General features: G+C 37.3%; 2 protein-coding genes across 4 annotated transcripts in view; one reads left to right on the top strand and one right to left on the bottom strand.

Moving 5' to 3' along the window:
• LOC6042195 (ATP-binding cassette sub-family A member 5) overlaps window positions 1-13175 on the top strand; it is a 28889-nt gene extending 15714 nt beyond the window's left edge. For all 3 annotated transcript variants that reach the window (XM_038251350.1, XM_038251349.1, XM_038251351.1), the window contains exons 6-12: window positions 251-3217; window positions 3273-3459; window positions 3521-3795; window positions 3855-3992; window positions 6455-7131; window positions 7189-7565; window positions 12180-13175. In XM_038251350.1, the coding sequence (XP_038107278.1) occupies window positions 251-3217; window positions 3273-3459; window positions 3521-3795; window positions 3855-3992; window positions 6455-7131; window positions 7189-7565; window positions 12180-12286 (4728 nt within the window). In that variant the 3' untranslated portion in view covers window positions 12287-13175. The remainder of the gene's footprint in view (window positions 1-250; window positions 3218-3272; window positions 3460-3520; window positions 3796-3854; window positions 3993-6454; window positions 7132-7188; window positions 7566-12179) is intronic.
• On the bottom strand, window positions 10898-11992 carry LOC119766566 (chymotrypsin-like elastase family member 2A). Its single transcript, XM_038251352.1, has 2 exons — window positions 11626-11992; window positions 10898-11558 (listed from the first exon to the last, which is right to left on the bottom strand). The coding sequence occupies exons 1-2, from the start codon at window positions 11940-11942 to the stop codon at window positions 10958-10960; spliced, it is 918 nt and encodes a 305-aa protein (XP_038107280.1). The 5' UTR covers window positions 11943-11992; the 3' UTR covers window positions 10898-10957.
• Window positions 13176-21969: the final 8794 nt, after the last annotated feature.

The following is a 21969-nucleotide window of genomic DNA, read 5'->3' on the forward strand; positions in this document are numbered from 1 at the left end:
TTTTTTACATGCCAAATTCTTATCGACGGCTATGTATCTGTTGTGGTGCAAGTCAATAGAGCGCCGCGCTAGTATCTTTTAGGCTCTCTCTTCTCTGAGCATATTCGTGTGTGACTCGGAATGAGGGAGGGAGTAGGAAAAGAAATTCGCGAAGTATTTGTTTCGGGACCATCCACAAACTACGTGGACACGAAAGCAAAATACCGAACAGAACCATTCTCTAAAAATTAATCAAATTTGTCTTTTCCAGACCGCCGGCATCCTGGGCAACTTTGCCGTCAACATCATGTCGCTGCTGTACTTCCTGCAGGTGTTCATCGACGACACGCACACGTCGGCCGCCCTGTGGACCGTGTCGCTCATCTCGCCCACCGGGTTCGCCCTCGCGATGGACAAAATCCTGGTGCTGGACATTTCCGGGCAGGGCGTAACGCTGAACAATCTGTGGACGGGACCGGGCATCCCGATCGGTGGCTCGATCCTGATGCTGGTGGTGGACATTTTGCTGTACGCGGCGCTGGCTTTTTACTTTGACTGCGTTATTCCGTCGGACCACGGGACGAAGCAGCGGCCGTGTTTCTGTCTGAGTCGGCACTACTGGTGCGCGAAAAAAGTGCCAAAGGTTCCGCTGCTGAACGGGGAGTCGGCGAATTCGTTTAATAATTTGGACGAGCAGCGGGATGTGGAGCCGGTGTCGCGGGAAATGCGCGGGAAGGAGGCGATCAGGATAGTGGACTTGTACAAGACGTTTCACTCGTGCCGGAAGCCGGCGGTCAATGCGGTGAACGGGATTAATTTGACGATTTATGAGGGGCAGATAACGGCGATTTTGGGGCATAATGGGGCGGGGAAGAGCACGCTGTTTAATATTCTGACGGGGCTGACTTCGCCGACGTCGGGGACGGTGTACATCTTTGGGTATGATATTCGGGATCCGAACGATATGACGATGATCCGGCGGATGACGGGGGTTTGTCCGCAGCACGATATTCTGTTTGAAACGCTGACGCCGAAGGAGCATCTGTACTTTTTCGCGGCTGTTCGTGGAATTGCGCCGAGTTTGATTGATAGTGAGGTGAAGAAGACGTTGAGGGATATTGATTTGTTTGACGCGGCGGAAACGAGGGTGAAGTACTTGAGTGGTGGACAGAAGCGGAAGTTGTCGGTGGGGATTGCAATTATTGGTGATCCGAAGATTATAATCTTGGACGAGCCGACGGCGGGGGTGGATCCGTACTCGCGGCGGCACATGTGGTCGATTCTGCAGAATCGGAAGCATGGGAAGGTGATTTTGCTGACGACCCACTTTATGGACGAGGCGGATATTCTGGCTGAGAGGAAGGCGGTTGTGTCGCGGGGACGGCTGCGGTGTTGTGGATCGTCGCTGTTTTTGAAGAATAAGTTCGGCATTGGGTATCATTTGACGCTGGTGCTGGATACGAATTCCTCGGAGGCTTCAATTACCAAGCTGGTGAACGAGCACGTGCAGAAAGCGGAGAAGGCTCGCCGACACGGGAGAGAGTTGAGTTACATTTTGCCACACGATGCGGTGAATTCGTTTGTGTCACTGTTTGATGATATCGAGCGGGAGATTAAGACGAAGCAGTGGCAGTTGGGCATTTGCTCGTATGGGGTGTCGATGACGACGCTGGAGGAGGTGTTTCTTCATTTGGAAACGCAACGGGAGGAAGAGCAGAAGGTAGAGAATGAAGATGAGGAGGAGCAGGACGCTGGTTATGCTGTAGATAGCTTAAGTCGTAAGGTTATGAAAAATAGAGCGTTACCTAGAAGCTTGTCTCTGCAGGAGAAGAGCAACAGCTATCAATCGTTGAAGAACGATACCAAGAATTTGCTCGACGAGCAGAATGTAGAGAATAAGGGTTCGCTGCCGGGCAACGGGTTGGACTTTGATACAATCATTCCGATTAACGGGTTGAGCGGTGAGGGTGAGGCTACGCAGCGGGACAAGAACCTGACGATCACGACGCCGACCATGAAGCAGCTGCGGAAGAAGCAACACCACGGCAAATCCCGCAACGGGGTCAGCAAGAGCAATAAGAGCATCTACGAGGACACCACACATCACTCGTCGTCGGTTGTGAAACTAAACAGTCAGAACAAGACCAACTGGATGGACCTGGACGACATTGAGCTGCGTCCGTCTTGTTTTAACACTATCATAGCGCTACTCAAGCTAAGAATAACAATACTCTTTCGTGACATTCAGCGTTTATATCTGTTAATCATACTACCGCTAGCATTTACGGCGTTAGGTTTATACTTGAACTCCATACAGGTCATCTCGCCGGTGATGCGTTCAATACTCCTAGATAATACAACGTACGGCAGCAATATTACCAAGATAGCAGTACATGATAGTACCAATAGACTGTTTTCATCGCACGCGGCGTACCATCGGCTTCATCAACAGCAGCAACAATCCTCGCCCTCGCCCATGCTTCTCCATCAGAAGCATCATCAGCATCACCAGGCCAACGCGGAGCAGCATCAGGCTGCCAAAGAATCATCATATCTGTACCATCGTTTCATTGCCGAACTGAAGCAATCGTCGAACGTCACCGAGGAGTACAACGGCAGCTTCGCGGCGCTGCTGGACATTGCCCCGCACATGGCGGCGTTCAACATCAACACTATATCATGGTCAAACGTGTCAATAACTACAATGTACAATGATACCACACAACACAGTCTACCAATACTATTAAATCTTATCAGCAACGCTCTGTTGCGCATGTTTGTCGAGCTGGGACCGCCCCACAGGCCACCGCATCAACCCAGAACCATCAACCTGGAAGAAGCCGGAATGCAGGCGGACGACCCGCTGCCCTTCGACTCGACCTCCTCCAGTTCACCCTCCCTCACATCTGCAGGCCCCATCAGTTCCACCGATTCCATCCTGAACATCGAACTCCGCTCGCACCCCTTCCAACAGACGGCTCAACCCCAGGAGTTCAACATCGGCACCTTCTCGTCCGCGCTCTTTGTGGGAATGATCTTCGTCCTGATTCCCGTGTCCCTGGCCGTCGATATGGTGTACGATCGGGAGATGAAGGCCAAAAATCAGCTGCGCGTCAACGGGCTGTCGTCGGCGCTGTACCTGTCCGCTTACTTCATCGTCCTTTCCGGGCTGATGCTGCTGATCTGCGCCGCGCTGCTTGGGCTGGTGTTCCTGTTTGATATTCCTTCCTTCAGACAGGTGAGCTGCACTTTAAGGAGTCGTAATATTTCAACTAACACCACTGTTTTTTCAGCCCCCCGCCCTAATCACGCTCGGTCTGCTCGTGTTCCTGTACTCGCCGGCGGGCATCCTCTGCTCGACGTGCTTCTCCTACTTCTTCGACCGCACCGACTCGGCCCAGTCGATCCTGCCCAACATTTTAACCTTTGTCGGACTGATCCCTTTTATACTGGTAGTGTTTTTAGATATGCTAGGAATTGGTAAGTTTGTAGTTCAGTCTTCATCAACCACCTAAACAAACCTAACCAAAAACTTCCGCAGAAGTAAAAGCAGCAATCGCCTTACACTACGTCTTTTCGCTGCTCAACCCGATGTACATCCCGTACGCGGCCGTCTACTTTGTGGACCGGGTGTACATCGCGTGCCGGCTAAGCTCGGCGTGCGCGGAGCTGTCGATGGCGCACTACATGACGGAGGAGATGATCGTGATGGCGTGCGGCTGCCTGCTGCACATCCCCATCTGGGCGTTCTGTCTGCGCATCTCGGACGTGATGAAGAGTGGTGGGCGGATGCGGGACATGTTCCACAGGAGAACGGTGAGAGGGGTTGGTTTGAAGATGTGGTAGTGCTTAATGTGGGTTTCGAACGGTTTCAGAACGAAGAAGACGTTATGACTGAAGAGCAGTGTATTGGCGAGTACGAAGATGAGGACGTCCGGAACGAGCGGTCCAAGATATTCCGACTGACGACCCAGGAGCAGCCGGGACAGGCTCAGCCGGTGGTTTTGGTGAAGGTAAGTTGAAGCTCAAGTTAGTTGTAAGATCCAAAATTTTACATTCATTCTTTGAGTTACTCAAATTCTTAAAATTAATTGTATTCCTAAAATTTACAAATCAAAAAATCTTCGGAAATTCCTCAAATTCCTAAAATTCTTTAAAAAAACTCTAACTGCTAAAATTACCAACATTGTTCAAATTAATTAAATTTACTTAAATTAATAATATTACCAAGTCTTTTCTTAAATTAGCTGAATTACCAAAAATATCTCTGTACTTTCACAACAAATTGTGTTTTTCTTATTTTATGCATTCTTATTTTTTTTAATTTTTTTTATTCTTATTTTTTAGATGAAATTATTCTTATTTATGAAATTTTAATATTTTTTAAAATTCAACAAATTCTGAAAATTCCTCTAATTCTTAAAATTATTAAATATCTTTAAATTTATTAATTTTCTAAAAAAAAAAATTCTTAAATTTTTCTAAAATTCTCGATTTTTTCTCAAATTCTTGAAATTTATAAAATTCTTAAAATACTTAAAATAAAAAAAAATCTTGAAATTCTTAAAATTCTTAAAATTCTTAAAATTCTTAAAATACTTAAAATTCATAAAAAAAGTTCCTGAAATTCTTAAAAATCCCAAAATTCCTAAAATTGTTAAAACTCTTAAAATTCATAGAATTCTTTAAATTCTTTAAAAAAATCTTAATATTTTTAAAATTTGTTAAACTCTGGGCATTTTTCAAACTCTTGATTTTTGTAAATTCTAAAAATTCTTGAATTTTTTTAATTTTTAAAATTTTTTGGATTTCTTTTAAAAAATAAATTTAAAAAATAATTCTGAAAATTTGTAAAATTTATGAAATTTATAAAATTTGTAAAATTTATGAAATCTATGAAATTTATAAAATTTATAAAATTTATAAAATTTATAAAATTTATAAAATTTATAAAATTTATAAAATTTATAAAATTTATAAAATTTATAAAATTTATAAAATTTGTAAAATTTATAAAATTTATAAAATTTATAAAATTTATAAAATTTAAAAAATTTATAAAATTTATAAAATTTATAAAATTTCATAAAATTCTTAAAACTACTAAATTTTTAAAATTTATAAAATTTATGAAATTTATGAAATTTATGAAATTTATGAAATTTATGAAATTTATGAAATTTATGAAATTTATGACATTAAAAAAACTAAATTCATGAATTCGTTTAATTTCTCAAAATTTTAGAATTTCTTAAAATTCTTGAATTCTTATAATTCTTGAATTCTTAAAATTCCTGATATTTTAGAATTTTATATTTTTTTTTAATTTAATTTTTTTTTTCAAAATTTTTCAAATTAAAAAAAAAACATAATTTTTTTAAAAGGCTTAAAATTTATGAAATTCTTAGAATAAAAGTTTTTAGAATTTTATAATTTTTTTTAAATTTCTTTAAGTTTAAAAAAAAATTTTTTTCAAAATTCTTCAAATTATAAAAACATATTTTTGTTTAAAAGTCTGAATATTTATGAAATTCTTAGAATAAAAGTTTTTTTTACCTTTTATTAAATTTCTAAAAAATTCTTGAATTCTTATAATTCTTGAATTCTTAAAATTCCTGAAATTTTAGAATTTTATGTTTTTTTTTTAATTTCTTAAAGCTTTAAAAAAACATTTTTTTCAAAATTCTTCAAATTAAAAAAAAACATAATTTTTTAAAAGGCTTAAAATTTATGAAATTCTTAGAATAAAAGTTTTTAGAATTTTATAATTTTTTTTTAATTTCTTAAAGTTTAAAAAAAATATTTTTTTCAAAATTCTTCAAATTAAAAAAAAACATATTTTTTTTTAAGTCTGAATATTTATGAAATTCTTAGAATAAAAGTTTTTTTTTTACCTTTTATTAATTTTCTAAAAAATCTTCCAATTCTTAAAATTCTCAAAAATTTTGATTTTTTAAGTTTTTTAAAATTCTTGAATTTTTTTTTGAAATTCTTGAAATGCTTGAAACTCTTGAAAATCCTAGAATTCCTAAAACTGTGAATCAATTCTGTGTTCAATTCCTAAAATTCATAAGTTTCGTAAAGTTTCTTAAATTGTTCAATTCTTAAACTTCCTTTAATTCTTAAAATCTTTAAATAAAATGTATGTTATTAAATATACAACTGCTTTAAAATTTCTACATCACGTAAATGTTTGAACTAAATTTAAATTATTAGTAAATTTACTTTTGCTTCTAAAAACTCTTAAATGTAATCACTGAAACTTTCTTTGTTTTTTTTAAATTAAAAATGTAAATTCCTAGAAATTATAAAAAAAAAATAAAAAGAAATCCTTAAATTCCCCTGAATTCTTAAAAAAAATTAATAACATCAGTAGAGAGACAACCTCCCAGACCTAATGTCACCCCTACGGACGATATTTTTAAAACACCTAAAATTGCAATAATTAGATAGTAATTCTTACTTCGTTTGGCAGAGTTTACGCAAGGAGTTCTCCCAGGAGTCGCTCTGCGGGAACGGTTCCTGCTGTTGCTGTTCGGACGACGAACCACCGCGCAAGAAGGTGTCCGTGCGAAGTCTTTCGTTTGCGGTAGAATCCGGCGAGGTGCTTGGTCTGCTCGGTCACAACGGTGCCGGCAAGACCACCACCATGAAGATCATGACGGGCGAGACGGCGCCCACGAGGGGGACGGTTCGGGTGGCTGGGCACAGTATTACCATCAACCAGGACGATGCGTTCAAGACGCTCGGCTATTGTCCGCAGCACGACGCCCTGTGGAAGAACATTACGGTGCGGGAACATCTGGAGCTGTACGCGTGCATTCGGGGCGTTACGCGGAAGGATCTGAACCGGCTGGTGACGACCTACCTGACGGGGCTGCACATCACCGAGCATGCCAACAAACAGACCCAGCACTGTTCCGGAGGCACGCGCCGCAAGCTGAGCTACGCCATGGCCATGGTTGGCGCGCCCAAAGTTGTCCTGCTTGACGAACCGTCCACCGGTATGGATCCCAAGTCGAAGCGATTCCTGTGGGACACGATACTGGCCAGCTTCCACGGCAAGCGGTGCGCCATGCTGACGACGCACTCGATGGAGGAAGCGGACGCGCTCTGTTCCCGCGTCGGCATTATGGTGAAGGGCGAGTTGAGGTTGGTATCTAAACAGCATTGGACAAGGACCCTTTTAACACTAATGTTTCTCCGTAGGTGCCTTGGTTCGACGCAACACCTGAAGAACCTGTACGGGGCCGGGTACACGCTCGAGATCAAGCTAAAGCACGTGGAGAGCGTGTACAGTGAGACGCCCGTTGGTGAGTGCGCGCCGGAGAGCAGTAGTCAGGAGCAGCTTCAGCTGCAGGATCACCAGCAGATGGACCAACACCACGCGACGGCGGCGGCCACGTCCGCGTCGACGCCCGTCATCGCCAACTGCATCGACAATCGATCGATGGCGCTGCGCAACTTTGTGACTGACCTGTTCCCGAGTGCCACCCTGGAGGAGAGCTTCGCCGACCGGCTGGTGTACTCGGTGCCCCAGCAGGCGGTCAGCTCGCTGGCGGAGTGCTTCTCCCGGCTCGAGAAAGGTGAGTGGAAGAGAATTCTTTACCAAAATGAACAAAACATGTTTGAACTAGGGATGCGGTTTTTATTTTTCTTATATATTTTTTTATAATAAGATGAAACAAAAAGAAAACAACCAAAATCTTTTTTGGTTCAGCTTTTCAATAATATTTCAAATAAAAAAATCCGTCTATCCCTCGATATTTTCAAAACTAATTAATGGAAAGCAACTGTTCGCCTGTAAAATGCATTTTAAAACACTTTTTTCATCCAAATGTTGAAACCTAGGCTTGTAATTTCATTTTTTATATTTTTAATTTTTTTAAATCCCTTTTATTTCAGTTTCTGCAAAAGTCGGGAATTTGAAAATGGGATTTGAGCGGTCACCCTGTATTTTATTGTAATAATATTTTAAAATCATCTTTAAAATATATATATATATATATATATGTATAAGTAAGATTGATTTTAATTAAAAAATAATCATGAAAAATTTAATACATGAGCAGTTCTCTAGGATTTCGGTCATTCGATTTTTTTGTATTTTTTAATCCGACTGAAACTTTTTTGGTGCCTTCGGTAAGCATAAAGAAGCCATTTTGCATCATTTGTTTGTCCATAAAATTTTTATACAAATTTGGCAGCTGTCCATACAAAATTGATGTATGAAAATTCAAAAATCTGTATCTTTTGAAGGAATTTTTTGATTGATTTGGTGTCTTCGGCAAAGTTGTAGGAATGGATACAGACTACACTGAAAAAAATGATACACTGTAAAAAAAATTTGGGCGTAATATTGAATGTTTGGCCCTTTTGAAATGTTAGTCTTGATTTGAAAATTTTGAAAATATTGTTTTCGAAAAGATCGGAAAATTTCACAAATGTTTCATATATCAACATTGAAAATCGGACCATTACTTGCTGAGATATCGACAATAAAAATGGTGGGTTGTTTGGGTGTGACTTAGAAAACATCAATTTTCCTGTTTTTAAACCTTTGCATTGCAATATCTCAGCAACTAAACTGCCCATGATCGCATAAATGTCCCATATGCATTTTCATCGTTTTTGATTTAATAATGCAGTTTGGTTCAAAATCGTGTGCTCTTTCAGAAAAGCCTATAACATCCAGTACTTTGTTATAGAAATCAGGAGGAAATCCAGTTTTTTCACGAAAACTTTACACGTAGCCTTATGTATGGGACAAACTTCAAAAGCGTTTTTCTCAGCTTGCTGTTTTTGCATATGGGACATTTATGCGAACATGGGCAGTAAAGGTCTTATCAACAAAGTCCGAAAAAGCAAAATATAGAGAATTTTCTCAGCTTTTCAAAAATATTTTTTCCAAAAGTGTGCAAACATGTACACTATTTTAAAAAATGAAAAACTGCGACGATTTTCAAAAAAATTACCTAAAAATGGATTTATCTTGAAAACGGTGCACTTTATCAAAATTTCACTAAAGTACTTTTTGATTGCAAATTTGATTTTACATCGAAAAATGAAGTTGAAATTTTTTTGCGACCAATATTTCGATTTTTTGAAAAAATCAGTATTGATTAAAAAATTCATAACTCGGTCAAAGATTTTTTGCACAACCTGGAAATTTCTGAAAAGTTGGCATTTTATGTCCTCTAAAACATATCAAAAAATAAAAAAAATTATAAATAATGTTTTTTTGCAAATCAAGTTTTAGTGATAAAAAGTTAAATAAAAAAATCACCAAAAATTTTTTACAGTGTATCATTTTTTTCAGTGTAGTCTGTATCCATTCCTACAACATTGCCGAAGACACCAAATCGATCAAAAAATTCCTTCAAAAGATACAGATTTTTGAATTTTCATACATCATTTTTGTATGGACAGCTGCCAAATTTGTATGGAAAATTTTATGGACAAACTAATGATGCAAAATGGCTTCTTTAGGCACACCGAAGGCACCAAAAAAGTTTCAGTCGGATTAAAAAATACAAAAACTAAAATTGAAGAAAAAAGACAGATTTCGTAGAGAACTGCTCACATGTAAACATGTAATCAAACTATTTTATATCAACCAATGCCACAGTGGTCCGAAACCGAAATCTAGCGTGACAAAATTGATAGCGGTCAAACGTTAAGATTTAGAGCTTTGGTGTCTTCGGGATAAATGATCAGGGTCAATAGGGGCATCTTTTGGTATGGTGGCCATTAGGGTGGTCCAAATTTTAGGGTGGTTCAGAATTTTTATTTTGGCGGGATGACGAGATAGCGCTTTGGTGTCTTGAAAAAAGTTGTAGGGAACACCATTCTGAGCAACTTTGCTGAAGAGCGCAAAGCTCTATCTTCAAACGGGAAGTTTCTAGAGCCATTTTTGTAATTTAGGTTGAAGTGTTTAAGAAAAAATGAGTTTTTTGAATTTATCAACTCAGGCTTGTGTCATAGCGAGTTGGTGTCTTCTAATTATTTGTTTAACTTATCAAAACACACAGTTATCTTCCAAGAGAGCGAAAATCTGACCATTTAAACAAAAGTTATAGCCAAAATACGACGAAAAAAAAATTAATTTAATTATTTTGTTGATTTCTGAAATATTTCAGCCAAAACTTGTTTCTTCTTTTACAACCACTAGATCATTTTGAACATTTTTGGACTCTTCTAGACAATTGTAGAGCTTGTCAAAATAAACATTTTTATTCTTGAAAAATTAATTTTGGTCAATTCTATCAAAAGTTATGGGCAAAAAACGATTTAAAAATGCTCATTTTCAAATTGAGATTAAATAAGTTAAACAAAAAAGACCTCCGAGATAATTTCAACAAATGTACTCTAGAATGTGTACTTTCAGTACAGACATGCATCGATAAGTTAAACAAATAATTAGAAGACACCAACTCGCTATGGCACAAGCCTGAGTTGATAAATTCAAAAAAACTCATTTTTTCATAAACACTTCAACCTAAATTACAAAAATTGCTCTAGAAACTTCCCGTTTGAAGATAGAGCTTTGTGCTCTTCAGCAAAGTTGCTCAAAATGGTGTTCCCTACAACTTTTTTCAAGACACCAAAGCGCTATCTCGTCATCCCGCCAAAATAAAAATTCTGAACCACCCTAAAATTTGGACCACCCTAATGTTCACCATACCAAAAGATGCCCCAATTGACCCTGATCATTTGTCCCGAAGACACTAAAGCTCTAAATCTTAACGTGTGGCCGCTATCAATTTTGTCACGCTAGATTTCGGTTTCGGACCACTGTGCAATGTCGAAATGAAACAAGAATTGAACAATAATTTTAACAAAATAAAAAAAAATTAACGATGAACAAGCAAGAGGGCCTTAATTAAAATTAAGTAATGAGATATTATGGTTATTTTTTTTTAATTTATTCATACGAAAAAAATATTTAATATTTCACGAAATGCTGTTGAATTCAACATCATGGCTTGATAGTGTCCAAAATCCACTGCATATAGTGCGCAATCCTGACGAACCTCTCCGGCTTACTACAGTACGAAATCCCCGTCTGAATCCCGTGCGCAATGTACCGATTGCTTGTCTTCTCAACCGCCTGCACCACCGTCCCCGGTTGATAGTCGTTGCATCGCGGACTTCGGCTCGGATCCGCCACGTTCCGCACACACACGATCGCTTCCGTCACGTTCTTCTCCTCCACATCGCCGTACGGATATTGGGTCATTTCTTCCTGACACTCCTGCCGGGGAATCAAATCGAGCATCGCTCGCTGCAGAAACTTGGCATCTTTGCCGGACTCCTTCCAACCGGTCAGGATGTAGCTGGGGTAGATGCGATCGCGCTGTTCCGGACTCGTCGGAAGACACGCCGCCTCGATGTGGTTTCGGCGACCGATGTACGCCGGCACGGACAACCTTGCGAGCACTAGTTGGTCGTTTTTGGTGTGTTCCGATACGGGGATGATTTGAGCGGGGTTGAGACAGAAGTGCGGCTCCTGGTCACGCGGTTCACAGTCCCGGGTCAGGTCGGTTCGGTAGTCTCCGAGCGTTACGGAAACATCGTCGCTGAAGGGGGGGTTGGAAGAAATTTGCTTAAATTTTGCTAGATTAGTTGGAGAAGCGTGTAACTTACTCCCAATCAACGCAGTTTGTCGTCAGCACGTAGTTCTTGTTGATCAGCAGTCCATTGCACGGTACGTATTCGGGATTTTGGAACGGATGCCGCAGCTGAACCATCCACGGATATTGCATAATGATGGGTTTCCTGTCCTCGGCATATCCAAACATGTAGTCATTTTTACCACAATTTTCCTGGTTGATCAGCTGGATGTTGGGATGCGTTTCGATTGGATCCAGTGCAGCATCAGCATCATCTCCATTGGCAGCAGAGGTCACACAAGCTAGACCGACTACCGCAAGACAAATTAGTACCTGATAACGGAGCGGCATTGCAAAGGTGATGCAGTGGTCACGATTGGAACTGAACTGGTGAAGTGAATAAGAGTGCTGCGCGCTTTTGCGGTTGAGATTGTTGTGAAACGAGTCTTGCTTGGGATATTTTGAATAATGGGGAAAGCCTAGATCTTAATCAACACTCGCCGGCGCAGAATTAACCTAGCAGAGTTTTGAAACATTCTTATTTAATAGAAAATACAAATTTTCCTCACCATCATCTTTCTATTCCAGCCAAAACCGAACTCGACATCGAGGAGTACTCGTTCAGCCAGACCACGCTGGAGCAAGTTTTTCTAAAGTTCGCCCACTATGACGAGGAGCCGTCCAGCGCGCAGTAGTGTCCGGCGGCCGGGGCCGGTGCCAGGACCGGGGACCTCGTCGTTGCGCTGGACAGCAAAAACGTACCGGTGACGCGATTATTAAGCACGTGAGAGAGCGAGAGCGGACGAACGGACGAACGAGTGAGAGTGCTTTGTTTGTGTTGTAAATTATATAAAAAAGGTAAAGTAAAATAAAGTGAAACAAAAAAAACTAGGCAAAGTAAGACAGAAAATCAAAAAAAAAGACACCCGTAAGCTAATATCTAAACGCGTAACGTAAGATTTAATTGCAAGCAAATGTAAAATTATTTAATAATTAAATTTAAAGCATCTTACAAAAAGAAAGCGAAAGAGAAGCATACAAAGTAAAGTGCGCCATAGAAGAGAAAGAGAAGGAAACCCAACCCAAAGCTAAAGTAATTAATCCTAATAACTTACTATTAATTATAGACATGAGAAAAATGAAAAAGTGAAATTACAATAAGACAAAAAAACAACCATACAAGAATACAGAAGCCACTCAAACAAAAGCAGAACCAGTGACAAAATACCCACTCAAACAAACAGGAACTACGTAAAAACGAAGCCCAAAATTCCAAAGATACGAAATTATAACAAATTTAGCGCAAAAAAGGAACCCATGATTACACCAACAAAAAAACAAGTTTGGCAAAGGATAAAAACAAAAACAAAAAATTATGAAAATTTGATTTACATCTGTGATTTATTACGATCAGCGAATAAAAAAAAAGATTGCTAAAAATGTGGTAATTTAGATACCCAAAAACCGATAGTTAATTCTGAGAATGGGAGGCAGAAAGACCGGGGGGAAAAAACTTGATACAACTTACAAGAAGAAGGTAAAAGAAGGCAAAAATTGTTCAAAATAAAATTGTGAAATAAAAATAAAAAAAACTCGTTTGTTTGGTTTCTGGAACTTGAAAGAAATGTTCAATTCTGAAGTTTTTTTTTCGAAAAGGACCTATGAGATATTGTCTTTCATATGTTTAAAGGACCTTTTAAAAAACTAGAATTGTTGTTCACCCCTGTTGTTCACCTTAAAATTACCTCTCATACACAATGCCACCCCCTGATTATGGTAGCAAATTTATGGCACCATTTACGGTGTATTTTTCCGAGAACATTACGATTAAAAAATGTTTTTTTTTTTTGCAATTCCGTCGTGAAACTACTTACTTTTCCTGTCATTCTTGAGCGACGAAAAAGCCTACTTTTCTGTACCAAAAATAACAGAATCGAATAGCAACACTTTCACAATAAATGCTGAAAAGTTCTACTTTTCAGCACTGAAATGGGTGCTGAAAAGTTGAACTTTTCAGCACTTGCTTTGAAAAGCAACATTTTTTAGATTTAAACGATTTATTGACAAAATACATGAAAATTTTACTTAAAATTTCACTCAATGGGTGTTTTTCGGAATTGCACAAAATGTTGTATGGAACTCGTAGCAAAACTTGATTTTTTCCTCGTTGGATAAATGTACGACTCGTGCTCAAAAAATCCCATTTTGCAACTTGTTGCCTAAACTACTATTTCAAGCCATTTAAAAATATTTTCGATAAAATTACATGGTAGAGAAAAGTTTTCAATAATAGCGGAGATATGCCTAATTTCGAAAAATTAAAAGGGACTCCCTCAAATACCTGGATTTGATTCGTATCCACGTGATGAACATCGCCTACTGAATTTTTTGGTATAATTCTAACATAAAACTGTGTGATTTATTTATGAGGAAGATGGTTTGAACTTCTAACACAAATTAACTGTGTGGATTTTTTTAAATAATTTTTCATTAAAAAGCTTTACAGCCATCCCACATATTCGGAACAACCCGGAACTCGGAACACTTTTGAGAGAATTTATCAAAAGCATGCCAAATGCATCTTTTCTACCGACCCTACATTTTAGGACCTTCATTTGGACGTTCTCTTGCTATTTTACTAGTAAAAGTAGTGAACAACAAAAAAAAGACATTTCAAGAATTTTTTTATCCAGAGCAGAAAAACATTGCCTCCAAATTGCCAAAGTTTGTTTACATTTGTAAGAAAAAAAGTGTTCCGAATTAATGGATTTCAAGGGTAAATTTTTCTCTTCAAAAAATTATATAAAACGTAAAATTCTTCTATCGGTTGATACTTCAATCGAAATATCACAAGATAAGCTTTCACATGAAGGTTATAGCAAATCATCTTGTTTAATTATCGATTTTTTATGATTTTTTGAACATTGGCTGATCTGCAAACTGTTCCGAATACGTGGGATGACTGTAGGTATATGATTTTTTTTTACCAGATTTTTAATATGTTCAAATTATTGAATTTTGTATGGGAAAAAATCTAAGAGGGGAGGGAGAAGCGGGGTGCCAAAAATTTTCCAAAAATGCTACGTCATTTGTGGATGAGGCCTATTTAATACTTTTCCTAATTTTATTTTTCTTTGTCATTTAATACAGTTTCGATTCATTTTTTTTTTCTATAGGCTTATTTTTACTGCACTACATTAAATTCGTTTCAAAAAGTTACGTTTTTAGATCAACAAAAAATGGAACAAAAATTGGAAAACTTTTACTAAACATAAGGCTTTCTAGGCCCAGTGAAAAAAAAAATAATTTAACTCAAAAATGACGAACTCCTCGTCACAGTGTCCTGATGCAAACAATGCACAGTGGTCCAGATCGCAAAATTAAGTGGAAAATGGATTTTCCGAAAAATGGTGACGTTTTGGAGCTTTGGTGTCTTCAGAAGAGTTGTTGCAAATGGAAAGGGGCAACTTTTGGTTTGGTTCAAAATTAGGGTGGTTCACGATTAGGGTGATTTTGAAAATCTAACTTTTCAGGAATATTTTGGGAATTTTTGTCTTCTAGAAAGTTGATGGGCTTGCCAATCCAAGCAACTTTGTCGAAGACACCAAAATTTATCTCGTAATCTACGCCTTCTATGACCAAATTTATAAAAGCATCTGAGCAAACCTTCAAAAATCAGTTTTGAACGTGGCAATTCAGGGTTAACTTTTAGAAACAAACATTTTCATTTTTGACATGTCAATTTGGACTTAAGGGGTTACAGTTAAGGTAAAGATGCAAATTTAAAACTTAAATATCTCAAATGCAAGCCAAATTTTGAGCACTAGTTGCATTTGAAAGAAGAGATCTAGCATTACAAACGCTGAAAAAATCTCAGGGGTGTTTTTCTTTAAACTTGAGATATCTTCATTTGAAAAAGTCTAATTTTCAAGGGAAAACCATATGGGACCACCCTAACGAAATTCGAAAATTGTCCAAATATATGTTTTTCCATGTAATTTTGCCCGCTAAATCTGAATCTGCCCTCAGAATTGAGCCAAAATGTCAACAAATCGATTTTTGGTCATATTTTGGGTTTAAATGATAATTTTACATGGAAACCCAAAATATGACCAAAAATCGATTTGTTGACATTTTGGCTCAATTCTGAGGGCAGATTCAGATTCAGCGGGCAAAATTACATGGAAAAACATATATTTGGACAATTTTCGAATTTCGTTAGGGTGGTCCCATATGGTTTTCCCTTGAAAATTAGACTTTTTCAAATGAAGATATCTCAAGTTTAAAGAAAAACACCCCTGAGATTTTTTCAGCGTTTGTAGTGCTAGATCTCTTCTTTCAAATGCAACCTAGTGCTTAAAATTTGGCTTGCGCCATTTTGAGATATTTAAGTTTTAAATTTGCATCTTTTTTACCTTAAAATGGCTGTAACTTTTGACCCTTAAGTCCAAATTGACATGTCAAAAATGAAAATGTTTGTTTTGTAGAGCTCTAAAGTGCTCCGAATATCACTTTTCTCTAAAAGTTAACCCTGAATTGCCACGTTCAAAAACTGATTTTTGAAGGTTTGCTCAGATGCTTTTATAAATTTGGTCATAGAAGGCGTAGATTACGAGATAAAATTTTGGTGTCTTCGACAAAGTTGCTTGGATTGGCAAGCCCATCAACTTTTAGAAGACAAAAAATTCCCAAAATATTCCTGAAAAGTTAGATTTTCAAAATCACCCTAATCGTGAACCACCCTAATTTTGAACCAAACCAAAAGTTGCCCCTTTCCATTTGCAACAACTCTTCTGAAGACACCAAAGCTCCAAAACGTCACCATTTTTCGGAAAATCCATTTTCCACTTAATTTTGCGATCTGGACCACTGTGCAATGATCGACCTGTAGCTGTCACAGCCCTGCGAAGTATGTTGTCTGACGTATCGGGCAGCCAGTCAAAAAAACCAGCTAGAAGTCGCCTGACAAAAAACTTTTGCTAGAAAGAGATAGGAAACCTGATGCAAACAAACGTCCAGCTGTCATGTAAACATACTTTGAATGTGTTGGTAAATTTGTGACTAGAAAGCCTTTATAAGGTCTATCGAGAAATTAAAAGTGCAACATGGAGTTAAACTTTCTGTCAAGCTGCTGTGAAGTATTCCATGACAGCTGCGAAAATTTCACTCCATGTTACCGGCTCACATCTCTCTTTTTAATTTCTCGATAGAGTTATCTAAGCCCGCTCTCACGCACACTAGCACACCATTTGATTTGCTGGTCGGTACAAAATTTAACCTCACTTTTTTTCGTGTACGTACACGCAATACATGCGCACGTAGATAACTCTATTCCCGTACTGCAGAATTCTGCAATTCTGCACGAAATCGGCACCAAAGCGTTCTCGTACTTTTCTGCAAGCTCTCTCTTCTCTTTCTTGTTGAAAAGTGACTGCAAGTGATGGATGTTGAGTTGGGTGAAATCAAGCATTTTATTATTAGTTGTAATTTTTTTAGGATTTATTATTACTAAATTGAAGTAGTTTTTTTTAAGGGACTTTTGTATATTTTGAATTGATGGTAGTTTTTCTAATGTCTGTTTTTATTGAGAACGTTTTTTTTTCATGTTAACGATTTCAGGCTTAGTTCATTAATGAAAATGATATTGCGATTTTTTTAGTGTTAATATTTTACCCTGAAAAAAAAAGTTAACTAAAGCCAATATTACAGCACGGCTAATACCCTTACCAAAAATTGTATTCTAAAAACAAATTGCTTTTAAAAACTTTTAAAAGACACATTTCTTTTGTGTTTAATAATTTCAAATAAATATTTGTTTAGGAATAATTTTTTATCTTCAATTCTAGCAAAACAATGCAAAAGGACCGAAGCCGAAGTGTAAACAAAGAGTCTATCCTGCTCGTTCCGAATGTAAACATCAACTGACGTGAGCAGGATAGACTCTTTGTTTACACTTCGGCTTCGGTCCTTTTGCATTGTTTTGCTAGAATTGGGTCCTAAAATTAAGCTTGAATTTGTGATATTATTGTCCACAACGGTAAAGCTTATTTTTCTGAGTACAATGACCATTTGAACGACCGCAAGGGATTTAAAATGGATTTTTCATTCTATTTTCAAAAATCAACTTCACGGCCCTTCTTGACAGAAAAGGTCCTACTTGACAGCTCGTTCCGAGGGGACCATAGTTGATCCATCGAAAAAATGTTGTCTTGTCAATATTTTTTTTGCATTAAAATGATAAAAGTGATCAGAAATGGTTTTTAATCGTGTTTTTTTTTATCTTTGTACAAAAAAAATACACAGGGCTTTACTGTCCCTGATCGCATAAATGTCCCATATGCATTTTCGTCGATTTCGAGTTATTGATGCAGTTTAGTCTAGAGTTTAGTTCAAAATTGTGTGTTCTTTCGAAAGAGCCTATAACATCCAGTACTTTGTCCTAGAAATCTGGAGGAAATCCAGTTTTTTCGCGAAAACTTAACACGTAGCCTTATGTATGGGACAAACTACAAATGCGTTTTTCTCAGCTTTCTGTTTTTTGCATATGGGACATTTATGCGAACATGGGCAGTTTAGTACCCAATTGTTTTTGAATAGACTAAATATGTGTGTTGAAATAATAGGTAAATTTAATTGGCAAATAATATATGGGTCATTCCATCTCAACTGTGCACGAAAAAGTGCAAATTTGAAAATTACCCTCTCCGATCCTGCTCAAATTTGGCAGAGCTGTTGATACTATCAAAACATTGAAGAATCCCGAATTTCATCCGAATCGGACCACCCCCTCCATTTTTGTACCTCCCCAAAAAATTGACTTTTTGGCGATTTTTGACCAAACCTCCTAGTTTCAAACGGCGATAGCTCAGGAACCACAAATCTCAGAAGGTCGGTCTTAGACTCAATTTTGAAGGAAATTGGACGTAGAATCCATTTCCGTGATCAAAATTTTGATTAATTTATTTTTTCTACCTGTATTGCGCAATTGAAAACTTTAAACGGCCGTATCTCAAAACACCCCAACTTATTTTTTTGATTTGACCTCACTATCGTGTTCCCCGGCCAATTTTACATAAGAATCACTTATCGACAGAAATGAATATGTTTCGTTCCAGAGATATCGAATTTTAAAGTTTTGTGTTTTCTAGATTACCTACATCAGCTTCATTCGCCGCATCTGCTAGAAGCACACAGGCGAGCTGATCAATAACTGCTACCTGGTGTTCTGGGAGATGATTAATAGTCAGGACCCGGTGCCTGCAGTTCCCGTTACAGTTTATATGGAATTCCAATAAGAATGTAACAGAAAAATTAGGCTCCGGGTCCAGACTGTTAATTTAATTTATATTTTTATAATTTTACGCAAATATTTATTCAAATGGCTAATAGGGGAAATTCTCGTATGTTTGCCAGGTTAAGTCCTCGCTCCTAGTTTCATCCAATTTGCTCATTTTCACTATTTGAACAACAAAATTTGCAAAACTTTTGATAGAAACTTGCTTGTTCACTTCTCATTGAGCTATTTATCACTCGATTTCAGTTGAAAACGCTTTTAATAAGCTATGGCAACATTAGAGGAACGCTGAAATTAGATGCTGTTCCCCTACCTTGATCAATCTATTTTTGTGAAAGGAATATTTATTGGGTTATTTTGAATGCACCGTTTTTTACGTGTTGCTAACCGTTTTAGAGTACCTTCGAGGCCATGACTAGGGCCTTTGTCATGGGCGGTAACAAAATAGTGCCATTCAGCAAAACCCCAAAACCTGCTTTATTATTATTATTATTATTATTATTATTATTATTATAGTTTATTATTGACACTTTGCCATAATTTGGCAAATCTGATTTATGGTTTAAAAGATTGATCATATTAAATCAATTTTTATATTGTGAGCCAGCTCCATTTGATTAAATGATGATTTTGGTCAAGGTACATTTAATAAAAAAAATCCTTATACGTGAGGACAGCAGCCGTATTGTGTTCCAAGAATCTAAGAATTAAAGAAGAAAAAAAACTGTAGTTTGGACGGTGTCAAAATCATCGCAACTAAATTTGGGGAATTAGCCACTTTGCAGCAGATCAAACTTTGTTATTTTCTTAAATTTTTGGTGGAGTATGAAAAGGATTTCTGGAAGGTATCCAGAAATCCTTTTCATACTCCACTAGAGTACAACGTATAAACAATTTTTTTTTTTCATATGTTTTACTCAATAATGTATCGTGCACTTATTGTTCAGTGTTACTAACAAGATTAATTGCATTTTCCTGCTCGCTTCGTCGGAATCCAATTCTGCCCTTTACTGTGTGTCGTTATTACTCTATCCTATGGGTTAGCACAGAAATTCACTTCATTATTTTCTTTGAGCAGATACACATTCGCGATTAAACTCCAGATTCCTACAGTGTTATACAGTTATTTTTTGCCCAATTTGATAAAGATTATTTATGATGAAATATTATTTCAATAAATGACCAGGTAGCAGTTATTGATCAGCTCGCCTGTGTGCTTCTAGCAGATGCGTCGAATGAAGCTGATGTAGGTAATCTCGAAAACACTAAACTTTAAAATTCGATATCTCTGGAATGAAACATATTCATTTCTGTCGATAAGTGATTCTTATGTAAAATTGGCCGGGAAACACGATGGTGAGGTCAAATAAAAAAAATAAGTTGGGGTGTTTTGAGATACGGCCGTTTAAAGTTTTCAATTGCGCAATACAGGTAGAAAAATAAATTAATCAAAATTTTGATCACGGAAATGGATTCTACGTCCAATTTCCTTCAAAATTGAGTCTAAGACCGACCTTCTGAGATTTGTGGTTCCTGAGCTATCGCCGTTTGAAACTAGGAGGTTTGGTCAAAAATCGCCAAAAAGTCAATTTTTTGGGGAGGTACAAAAATGGAGGGGGTAGTCCGATTTGGATGAAATTCGGGATTCTTGCATGCTTTGATAGTATCAACAGCTCTGCCAAATTTGAGCAGGATCGGAGAGGGTAATTTTCAAATGCTGTTCCGCTTCAGATGGAATGACCCATATTGTACCTTTAACGGTGCAACCAATTTGTATTCTTATATGAACCATACAATTTGATGTAATTTTGTCGAATTCATCTATTTTAAGAAATTTAAATTCTATAATTCTAAAATTCGAAAATTCTTAAATGCCGCCATATTGAATCATAAAAAGAGAGATTGGAAATTTTGAAAAGTTCTTCGGAATATAGAGTACGAACTGTTTTTTTTTATTTACAAAGTTTTAAAATTTTACTTATTTTTGATTTTTTTTAGTTTTTCCAATTATTTTTTGGCTGTAGCTTTTGAATTTTTGGTGTTCTGAATGTGGTGTTCTGAGGATGTTCTTTGCGTTCTATTGAAAACTTTGCAACTTTATTTAAAGTGGTAACCTTCATTTTATTTTAGTGAACTCTTTTGCCACACTTATTTCATTTCTTCTCGACGCTGAACAAAACTTTCGCTGGCATTTGCTGTGCCCTGTTGCGTTGAAGAACGAAATGGAGCATCTTGGGCGTTGCTTGTGTGTGCACAAATCGAGCCAAACATTTCAAATCGGTAGAGTCGTCTACAAATACATGGTCACCGACGTCGTCAATCCAGTACAGATGAGTGTCTCTCCATTTTCTCACTTCCGGGAAACGTAGCTCAGATTTTGAAACTATGCTATAACTAGTTAAGTTACGGATGCCGTGATGCTGTAGCATATGTTCACTATTGCCGTTTTCTTGAACCACTGTGAGTTTTATTATCACAGTGTTGTCGTAATCGTTAACATTCATAGGTTCCATCATTTTTATTGCTCGGCTAAACTAAAAGCACTGACGTAGCAAGACGGCGATAGTGTACTGCTTAGTTGGCGTTTAATTTTACTTTTTTTTAATATTTATTCAGTTTTTCTTTTCCATAAACATTGATTCAAACAATATATTTATGTGACCAGTCACAATTCGTGATTTCACTGCTCAATTGTACACGCTATGCTTTACTTTTTTTTATTAATAAAATAATGTAGCTTTCGTAATTCGGTAAGTTCTTGACTGGCGTTGATGCTTCCAGTAAACGTTCTTCACTTTTTCACATGACACTTCCACTATAAATTAAATTTTTTTAACGAATACTTGGAACACAATCAATTGGAGCCTAACATTTCAAAAGGGCACAAAACTTTTGTAAACAATAATGTATCCCTTTCACTCAAATGACAGTTTGCATAAGGTGTGAGAGGGATACACTCTTGTTTACAAAATTTTGTGCCCTAATGAAATGGAAAGCACGAATTACTAACAACAATGTTGCACAAATTACACACAAAGTATCACCCTTAATTCCGCACGAAATTATCTCCACAAGCGCCAAAAC

The sequence above is a fragment of the Culex quinquefasciatus genome, chromosome 2 (assembly GCF_015732765.1).
Source record: "Culex quinquefasciatus strain JHB chromosome 2, VPISU_Cqui_1.0_pri_paternal, whole genome shotgun sequence".
NCBI classification, from domain to species: domain Eukaryota; kingdom Metazoa; phylum Arthropoda; class Insecta; order Diptera; family Culicidae; genus Culex; species Culex quinquefasciatus.

Coding starts and splice junctions, on each gene's coding strand:
- LOC119766566 (XM_038251352.1), bottom strand. CDS start 11,942: ATGCCGCTCCGTTATCAGGTACTAATTTGTCTTGCGGTAGTCGGTCTA. Junction 11,559..11,625: donor ACAAACTGCGTTGATTGGGA/GTAAGTTACACG, acceptor CCCCCCCTTCAG/CGACGATGTTTCCGTAACGC.